This window comes from Scophthalmus maximus, chromosome 5, assembly GCF_022379125.1.
Source record: "Scophthalmus maximus strain ysfricsl-2021 chromosome 5, ASM2237912v1, whole genome shotgun sequence".
NCBI lineage: Eukaryota > Metazoa > Chordata > Actinopteri > Pleuronectiformes > Scophthalmidae > Scophthalmus > Scophthalmus maximus.
This window is the reverse complement of record NC_061519.1, coordinates 5,996,932-6,007,720: the sequence shown is the minus strand read 5'-3', so window position 1 is coordinate 6,007,720 and position 10,789 is coordinate 5,996,932. Positions and strand designations below refer to the sequence as shown.

General features: G+C 44.5%; 1 protein-coding gene across 1 annotated transcript; it reads right to left on the bottom strand.

Moving 5' to 3' along the window:
- Nucleotides 1-151: 151 nt before the first annotated feature.
- On the bottom strand, nt 152-5,423 carry mrpl37 (mitochondrial ribosomal protein L37). Its single transcript, XM_035634377.2, has 8 exons — nt 4,934-5,423; nt 3,070-3,253; nt 2,772-2,887; nt 1,555-1,743; nt 1,320-1,474; nt 989-1,120; nt 530-604; nt 152-418 (listed from the first exon to the last, which is right to left on the bottom strand). Exons 1-8 carry the CDS (start codon nt 5,301-5,303, stop codon nt 341-343), a joined length of 1,299 nt encoding a protein of 432 aa, XP_035490270.2. The 5' UTR covers nt 5,304-5,423; the 3' UTR covers nt 152-340.
- Between the last annotated feature and the right edge of the window lie 5,366 nt (nt 5,424-10,789).

Genomic DNA, 10,789 nt, shown 5'->3' with positions numbered 1-10,789 from the left:
CAGACTTATAAATACATTTGTACAAATTGCTTGAAATCTGTTCAAATTGCTTCATGTCTTTTGTGGATTCCATAAATTACGCACAAATCATTGTACTTCCTTTGCAATAGTAATTTCTTCCTACGAGGAATCAATTCAGACCCAGACACACTCGGACACAAACAGTTTTTATTGACTGAACTGGGCCGGTGTGTGAAACGAGAAGCTGCAGTCCCCTGAAACCGTCCCAAGATCAGATCGCACTGTGAACCAGGTCATTGATTGTTTGTTGACAGGAAAGTAATTTTCTGATAAGACACCGGTTTAGATCCCACACACACACACACAAACTCTCGAGGTCCTACAGAGCTCCGTTCAGGTACAGGGCCAGGAACTTGCTGAATGTCTCAGGCTTGTATCCTGCCAGACCGGCTGGTACCTTCAGGGAGACACACGACAACCAATCAGAGTCAAGAACCGTTACCTACTCTCTCGTTACTAGGTCAGCAGTTAACACACACTCCTCCCCGGTCGGGAGCGAGCGTCTCACCTTCACTTGTTTCTTCTTGATCAGTGGTCGGACTTTAGCGAAGTCATAGAGCTCCACGTCTTCGTCCAGCCACACCTGCGAGGGGCAGACAACAATACACTTGGGTTTTACTCGAGTTCTGCTCTGGAAACAAAATGTTTACAGACGGACGACGGACATACTGATCATCACCCGTGTCCTCGCCTACAGGCTGAACGTTGTGAATCTGTTATCATGATGCAACATGTAAATGAACTAACTCTCTGTCGATCTCGATGTGAGTGAATGGAAACAGGGTCTGAGTGGGAGAGTCATGACGTGGAATTTAGAGCTTTAAGTTTGTAAGATGTGAATCTGGTCAAACCATCACCTAGAAACATAAGCTTTATCAAATATTAAAGCCATGAACATCGAGTATGTCTGATTCTCTCACAAACAGCCTAATAACAGAATAACATAATAATAATAAAGATCAAGCACCTGGTTTTTGATGCCGTCGTCTCCCGAGAGATCTGTGGTGTTGAGCTGGAAAACCAAGAACTGGAAAATTCTACCGTTGGTCCCCACTGCCTGTACGGTTATAGGACAATCTAACATGCGCTGGGGCTGGGTCTGACACACACACACACACACACACACACACACACACACACACACACACACACACACACACACACACACACACACACACACACACACACACACACACACACACACACACACACACACACACACACACACAATGTAAGGGTTATTCATCTTGGTACATCTCCAGTACAGGAACTCACTGAGGGACAGTCCGTGTTCTTACCCCGTACAGCTTGTGTGCACGGGCCAGAGCGTTCCCAAAGCTGAACATGAGCATGCTGGCTCTGAACTGTTCTGGGCGGAGCTTACAGCGAGGATTAGCTCCCTCCAGGAAGTAAAGTGTGTGGGCGTGAGGGTAAGGGTAGTCGTCACGGAAACCTGATTGGATTAGAAAGAGGTTCAACGTGACGACACTCCGCAGCGGACGGGACGTGGAGGAGGAGTGCGTCTCTTCTCACCTGAGCTGTTGGCCCCATCCTTATAGACGTTCACCTTCTGCAGGTCGATGGTGGGCGCGACGGGGTAGAAGGTCTCTAGGATGTGATCGGCAGTGTCTGCTACTTCCTGTTTCCCAGAAACCACAGGGAGCGGGTCCATGCAGCTGTGCAGTGAGCCGTTCTGACCTCTAATCTGGAACAGGTCCTCACCTGGAACCATAAATAGAGATAAGTTGACTTCCAAAAGTGCAGATAAAAATATTTTGGGGGAATTTGTTCTAATTCAATCATTTACAGTTATATTGTGCTATGCTGGTATAACGTCTGCTGGAATGTAAAAAAAATGTTTTGATAATACGGGTAGCTCAAATCAAGCGATCTGATTGGTTCAAAGCTGTGTGGTATATTGAGTCAATACAGCGGCTATGACGTCAAATCAGTTTGCACAGGTTCGTATCACTCCCCAACTGAGAAAGTAACGACGTGAGTGGACGTGAGCAGACGTGAGCCAAGAGGGATGACTTTTTTTATTCCTTAAAAAAAATGTCCAAAACTTTTTTGAAACTTTTGGTTTGGTTCCGTTTTAATGAACGCGACAGCTCACTTCAGTCTTCACTTATATCACAGTGAAGGGGGTCGCCCTTCAAGTCCCTTAACTGTGATGTAATGAGCGTATACCACTGAAGTGAGCTATTGCTTAAATAAATTGAACCTTTGTATTAGATTTTTTCCCTGAAAATCAAGACAAAATTAAAAAGCACATTGAGACTATTTGATTTTAGCAATGAAAAAATGGAAAACGCTTTAAAAAACAAAAAACGTGTTCGTTTGTTCGGCCAACAATTTTCATTTGGGTGCATCCCTAGTCAAAACTCCCCTGAGGGGGTGAAGCCTCGGGGGGGACAGACTGATCAGAGGGTGCTCCAGTCTGTCCTCCCTGGGGTTCACGGACGCTGATCAACGTACAAGCTACTTGCACAACCATGTCCGGGTTCTACTTAGTACTGCTCAACTGTTTCCGGTCCAGTTCCACAATGGCGCTGTTTATTTGGCTGATCGGTGACAAAGTGTCTGCTGCAGACCTCCGTGTGAGAGGTGACGGACATTTCCCTGCGCAACACTCGAGACAAAACTGTGAATGAAGTCGTGAGTAAACACAGCAGCGGAAAACAGACGAGCAGCATTACTTTGAAACGGAAGTGCGTCACGAAGCCCAGTGCTTATAGTCCATACTGTACCTCTTCTCCAAGTGGCAGCCAACGAGTACTTCTCAGCGAAGAGCCTCCTCCCGACCGCAGGGTGACTGGACTGGAGCGTTGCACACAGGTGGCTCAGGTTGAGGAACAGCGTGTTGCTGGGGAGGAACACCAACACACAGTGAGCAGTTTTTTAATGTCTCAGTGTTTTTCATTGTAATCAGCAGCTCTGAGACCTCTGACAATTCAGCTCCAAGTAAATCCCAACTTCAGGAATCCAAACTTCACTCCCGCGTATGTTTGTCATGAAATTTTACATTTCAATGGTATTCTGCCGCACCTGTATTTGGCTTTGTCCGGCCGTTCCTCCGTCGTGTCCCAGAAGCGGGCGTGTTTGATGGCGTTCTGCACGCGCTCATCCTGATTTGGGATCTGATTGGCAGGACTCTCTGCCGCCGAGACGAGCTGAGGGGGCAGACCCGCGGTCAGCTTGGTTTTGGTCAACCACAGAGCCTGTCGCACACCTGACGGGGAGAGAGGTACCTTCATCTATACTTTTATCAACACTTTGAATGATCAATGATGTATTAATATACAGACAGGTTCTATAACTGAACGTCTATTTAACATCTTCATCATGAATAGAACGTTGGACATGATCACCAGGAGCACAGACAGATCAACACTATCCAACCATATACAGGTTTCAGTAAAGGTGGTTACAGAAGCTCCGACACATCATTAGCTTAGCAACACAAAAAGTCAGAGTGCATTTCTGAGACTGAGCACAGAAAGACTCAGACGTACCATCTGTCACATATTCATTGTAGGGGTCGACCGATTATCGGCGCTGATATTCACCATTTTTATTTAGCATCTTTTTTTAAGGCGATTTGCCGATAAGATCATTTCATTTTAAAATGAGCTGCTTTGGCTCTGATGCAGCCGCTGTCACAACTCTCAGGACTTTATCAATAATAATAATAATACATGACAATATCCCTTCCATGTTCGTTTGTTCAACCTCATAATAATCCTGCTGCTGACAGCTCCCTGAACTTTGTGTGTTTGGGTCATGTTGAGAAGTTCTGTGAATTAAACATGTGCTTTAAAGCCCCAGTGTGTATTTTTTTTAACTTTTCTGGCGGCATATGGTGGTAAAGTTGCAAACTGCAACCAACTGAGCACCAGATAGGGGTTCTCCATCGCTGACTCCATCGCCGGCAGTGCTGAATATTCAATGCGACCTATATTGTAGGGTTTAGTTCAACAACCGTATTCAACACGACGTAGAAACATGGAGACTCACATGGAGGTCGGGTCCATCTCATGGAACTATATTTAACTCATTTATGAACACATAGTTATGGACAATATATTCAATTTCAGTGAATAAGTTCTTCTAAATATTACACACTGTAGCTTTAGGGCATTTCAACAAAGGTTTCTGTTAAGAGATTGTTTTTGCCTTCTGAAACTTTCTCACTGCAGAACAAATATGGTATTTCAAATATCAGTTATGGGTCTCTTAGATTAGTAATAATCGGTAGCAGTCAGGAAAGTGCCAGATCGATCGACCCCAAATTCATATCTTGGGTAGTATTTGACCAGTGGCGCCCCCAGAAATTGGGTTTTGGATTTTGTTAATTTAAGTCTGGTTTTAAACCCAACTATACTATTTAACTATTATAAAAAATATACTTTGTGATTTAAATGGATAGTACCGAATGTGAAATATATTTTACCTCATGTAAAATATCAGATAAAAGCAGAATTTACTCTATATGAACATTTTAACCCTTTGATGCAGACAATGGCACCAGTGTGAAGATTCTACCTCAAACCTGTGTCTGTATTGACACATTCTCTAATCTGAATTATGGATTCATTCATGGTCTTTTTAAACTTCAACAAGGCTTAACATTAGCTGATGTGCCGAAGCAGCGATCAATAACCACCACACTTCTCTCAGATACGTCTCGTCAAACCCAAAGTCCTGTGATGAGATACCATCCATTCGTAAAGGATTTGGGTTTTCATTTTGTCCCCTAACCCTGTCCCGTGATTATTGATCGCTGCTTCGGCACCGGAAGTGGCGTCAACAGGAGCAAAGCCAAATGGGGGGGGGGTCCTGATCAGCTCTGCAGATCGATCGTGCTCCGATCAACACTCAGCCAACGTCATGACATTGATCATGGTTTTACCTTCCAGCGCGCTGGTCCTCTGGTTGTACACGTAACACGGTGTCTCTTTGTACAGAGGCATGTGGTGAGCCGGGGGGGACTCGTAGTACCTCGGGTCCTTGTAGCCCCTCTCCCACTTGGTGTGCACGGGCTTAGCCAGCCCCGGGACATAGTGCATCCTCTCCGCGTAGGTGACCGTCTCCAGCCCGGGGATGGTCACCCTCTCCCTGGATGGGCGCGCAGGCGGGGCCCTGCCCGTCAGACGGCGGCTGACACCGAAGTGTCTGCGGGCCTGCGGGCGGCCGGCCCCTCCGTGTGCGGACGACCGGCTCAGTTCCTTCAAGAAGGCGGTTTGCGCCGCGCCGAAACACCGAGACGTCTCTGGAAACATGGCGCAGACTCTGGTCACGCTCTCGAGGGGGGAAGCTGCGAGTTTGACCCGAGTGACTGGTCGCTAAGTGTGACCGCAGGGCGCTGCCATTTTGAATCCCCTTCTTCTTCTCTGTCGGGGGATTTGCGACGGACTAGACGCAGAGGTGGCGCACTGCTGCCGCCTACGGGTCATCTGTAGAACTACACCGACATGATAGGGAGCGAGTGAACAACATCAAACTGAACACAGGAGGGCCGAGGGCTTCAAAGAATCAACAGGAATGAACAGAATATTTCCTCACAGTATTTATAACTTTAGAACTTGTCCTGTGTGTATGACGTCTGTATTTTCTTTTTGTGTATCTTGTATATCTGTGTTGGCACCTTGGGCCACTTTGTTCCCATATGACAAATAAAGTTGAACTTGAGAGGAGCAAGGCACAACACCCAAAGAGAGCAAGGACATAGAAATGGATGTGTAACATTTTGTTTTAGCTCTTTTGTCCATTGATTTTCATAAAAGTCTCATAAAACTTCATCATGTAATTGTCAATTAAGTCCTGATCCATAATCAAACTGTCATCAGCATATAGTTTATAGCAGCCTAAAATATGAGGAATTATTTTCACCTTCTTCAATCCGTTGTGCCTTTTATCTTAAAGTTAAAGCTGGGGAAACCTTTATTTATAGCAAATGCACTTGTACCCATTGGCATGGTGGTCATAAAATAAAAAGGTATAACAATGATATGTGTTCTCTCTTACTACATGGACAATCATACATCATGATAATATAGATCCACCAAGGTGACAGCCCCTCTGACTCTGAAAGGGAACAAGGAGGTGGCCTCTGATTGTTTTTTTCAATGTTTGATTGAGACTAAGTTCACCTTCATACTAACAAATGAGATTATAACAATAATCAATTCAATGATGTCACATGTAAAACATGAAAAAACAAGTTAAGAACAACACATATACAAGTCATTTGATTCCAGTTGTATTTTCAGTTTTTTTGCTGAACATTCCCCTGTTACAACGGTATGGATTTACAGAGCAGGTTCAAACCACAGCGAGTGAAAATAACACAGGGGATTAGGTACTGTATGTCTCTTCTCTTCTCACCCTCTCCTGTATCTCAGAGCCAGGAAGGCCACACCGAGGAGGAGCGTGGCAGATTTTCCCAACAGCATCCAAAACCAGATCTGAGCCTTCAGGCCTACGCGGACACAGACTGGGCTTTTAGTTACATACAGGGCCTCAGAAGCAAGTTAGCAGGAACACACACACACACACACACACACACACACACACACACACACACACACACGCACACACACACACACACGCGCACACGCGCACGCGCACACACACACACACACACACACACACACACACACACACACACACACACACTGAACTATCCCTTTAAGTCTCAGTTTTAGTGAAAGGATTAGAATTGGGTTTAGGTCAGGGTTAGAGTTAGGCATTTAGTTGTGATGGTCAAGGTTAGGGTTAGGGGCTAGTGAATGCATCATGCCAATGAGAAGAAGTGAGTAATAAGAGAGTGGTACAAGGTTGTGTGTGTAGTACAGGTATTACCTAAATCTCAAAGTCACATTATCCAGACTTGTATTCTTTATCGGGACAGAAACCAAGTCCCTGTGATGTAGATCCAAAATGACTAAGATGAGGACATTTAAGGTTAGAGGAAGGCCGGAGATGTACTTGCTTTTCAGCCACGCATTCACGTAGACAAACAAATGCGTTTCACATACTAGTTATGTACTGTGTGTGTACTACGTATGTCACTGGAGTATTCCACTAGGGGGCACACCACAGAACTCGGTATATAGAGCTTCTGGATTTGCATTCTGTAGATAAAAAACATGGAATCACCGCAGGAGGTCCGCCTTTGGTTACCCTAGAGGTCACGGCAGGAAAACAGATCGAAGATGGCACGTGAGGCCCTTTATGCAACAATGTCGTGACAATGACGAGTATCCGCCCCTACACTGCCCCCTACCCCTCACGTGTATGTTGCATCTTGCGGACACGCAGCGTGCGCAATCAACGCACCAAACGGATGCAGGACACACAGGGCAGCCATGAGGGCCATGGGTTCGCGCATAGTTGAAAAGCAAGTATATCTCCAGGATATGAATGTAAGTCAGTGTGATGTCCTCTAAAGCCATAGAGTGAAGACAGTGCACCAGTATTCAAGCGTCAATATTTTTCATTGCTTGATAAATGAAGTGTAGATGTAATATTTAGTCACAGCTCACTGGTCTTGGATGTCTCACCTGCGGCACAGCTCGGCTGCTCGGAGCTGACACAGGTCCAGCCACTGCTGGTGGTCAGGGGAGAGGTGGTTGTTGATGTGGTCAGGTTCTCTGGAGAGGGAAAATGTTCATTGGTTATTATGGAGCCTCAGAGTGTTTAATATTAAAAAAACCAATATGCAATTATTGAATAGTAGTAAATAAAATAGATAGATTTCAGCATTATAAAATATGGTTCAATCGTCATATTTTCATTTTAACAGTTTAACAGTCAATATTTTTCCCAGGGAATAATGAATGGATCTTGATGAAATAAAACTGACTCAATCTATAAGTGTGCCGATTTGGTGTTTGGGCCTTCTGTATTTTATTTATATACAGTATTTTACACAATTAATTCACATGATTTCATCATCTTTCATCATCTTTTTTATTGATTGAAATATTGTCATAAAAAAGTGTTTAACCTTTACTTGGCCAAAGTTACAGGTCATTTTATATATGTTCTCAAATGTACAGCTTTAGGTTCACACAATTGTCAACGTATATGTTTAATGGAATATCCTATGGTTATATTTGTGGTTATACACTTTGTCCATCATCAATAACCAGACATCACATGTGCATTAAATGATAGTGTTGTCTATCATCTCTTTGCCTTTTGTAAATAAATAAAAATCACATCACCTTTTATGCTTCTCACCTGCTACCTGGATCAGAACCATGGGGCTGATTGTGTCCGGTGGCTGCGTCCTGCACGAGTAATATCCAGCATCTGCCTTTGTAGCAAAGCTGATACTGAGAACCAGGCTCACGTTGGGGTGGATGGAGGTAATATTGATGAGGGAAACTCTGTCCTAGAAGACAAGAACACTTCTTACTGTCTGTCTGACTTTCTCAAAAGTAACATAACACCTGGCTGAAGAAAGTGGCTACACCCATACAACTACTTATTCTTTTTAAAGCTGGAACAATCTCCGTCCAGATGAGCGTTTTAGCTCAGTGTCAATATTAATCTCTGTCCAGGGATTTATTTTCTTGGAACTTAAAGTAAGGGGTTTACAACGGTCTGCCTTCACCGCTAGTAGTCGAGTCGAGTCATGGCTGATCAGAACCAATCGTGGAGCGAATGCGGGTGACTGCATTATTGTTTCCAAGCGTCTTTGTTTTTGCCCGGCCATACTGCAACGCATCCCCCACTGGATGTTTGCTTGTTATTGTGTAAGTTGTAGGTATTCATGATACTGTGCGGATCAGGGTCTGGATCTGTCAAAGTGACAATCAGAGACATCTGATCCAGGAGTATCCTTTTGATTTGAACAGATATTGTAAGGAATGTCAAGATTGCATTGAAATGAACTGACATTTCATTAAATCGCAGCTTTCTGGACACTTGGGCTGCATCCATATAGCTTTGTTTTTGTTTTAAAATGGCATTTAGGCCCTCAAAAAAACGAAGTCATGTGGATGTCGCCTTGGTCATCAGGGGTGTAGCACCAAATTCTGGGCCCTATACATAGTCACTGGTCAGTAGATTAGCTGACAGATTCTCGTGCTGAGTCGTGAGGGGTGAACTAAACCATTTTCCGCCTTTTGTAAGAAGTGAGATGGCCCTCAGATAACCTCCACTCTATTTTGAAATACATAGTTCAGTCCCGGCCGTGTTGGTCATCATTGTTTTCTGTGGTTTTACGTAACCATGACACCTCCTTGAAGTTCTTATCCCACTACGCTGTGCGAACAATGCAACAAATGAAAAATATCTATTGTCATCCTCAGCAACAAGAGAACAGATTTACTTTTTGAAAAAGTTTTTGATTGATTATGGGCACATTTGGTTCACATCCATCCATCCATTACCCATACCGCTTTATCCTTTAAGGGTTGATGGGGGGCTGACATAAGTCGAGAGGCGGGGCTCACCGTGTACAGGTCACGAGCCAATCAGTGGGCAACACACAGAGACAAACCGCCATCCACTCTCAACTTAATATGTTATATTTAGAGACTCCAAACAACCTAACTCCAATTTGCATGTTTTGGGGCGGTGGGAGGAAGCTGGAGAACCCGTAGAGAAGCCACACAGACACAGGGAGAACATGCAAACTCCACACAGAAAGGCCCTGGATGGTTTTTGTCCGAACCTGGATTCGAAACAGGAGCAATGGTGCTAACCGCCACGCTGCCCGGTATACATTAAGAGGGGATTCATTCATTTCATTATAATGGAATTTAAAAATTGTCATTAAACTATTCAAAATATATTTTCACTTACCTCAAATTCCTGGTTCCTCCACAGCTGTGCGACATGTTGGACTCCCAAACATGTGAACTCACAGCTCAGTGTGAAGCCCTGTCCGGCTGAAAGCACCCTGTCATATTCAGATATGCTCACAAGAGTTTCACTGCAACCACCTGGAAGACGCAGTGAAAGAAATGCAATGAAGGAGTTTCCCATTAATTTGTACTTGACAAGGACTGAAAACTCACCTTCAGCTTGGGCCCAGTACAGCGAAGTCAGCATCAGGACCAGCATGTCTGATTCTCCTCTCTTGCTCTTCTGTGCGTCTACCAGACCCTGGACACCTCTGGTTCCAGTATTTTTCATAACGACACATATGTACACGACTGACGCAAGCTGCTGACAGACTCACTGTCCCACACAGGATGTTCATCTGTGCACTTCTGAGCTGATGAGAGCTGCGATAGCTAACCAGCTACAGCCGAGCAGAAACCAGTCTGCTGATAACACTGACCGTGATGACGTCACTGTGATGCACCTGCACACACACAGTAGATAATGTTGAAAAAAAGTCTGCTGCAGGGCTAAAAAGCAGGCGGAAAGCACATTACTCAGAAGCTGACACCAGCGCAATATGCTGCGTTTAATTTGGTCAGCATTTGGGTTTTGTTCTTGGTTCTTCCTGTCGTCACTTTCCTGTCTACTTTTCTGGACCTCCGTGGAAAACGCCATGAGGTCAAGGGAAAGGTGTCAAGGGGGACTCATAGGTCTTATGAAAAGAGAACCCGACTCCACTGACATTAAACTACGTCGTCATGTGACGGTGGATGTTGTTGATGCGTCTGTCGTGGTGAAACTACACATTTTCTGAAGATGAACTACAAAAACCTCAGCGGCTCCATCGGCATGTTTCAGTGTTTTCCGATTTGAATGGAACAGTAACTTACATCTGGATCCTATTCATACTATTCTACTTCTTCTA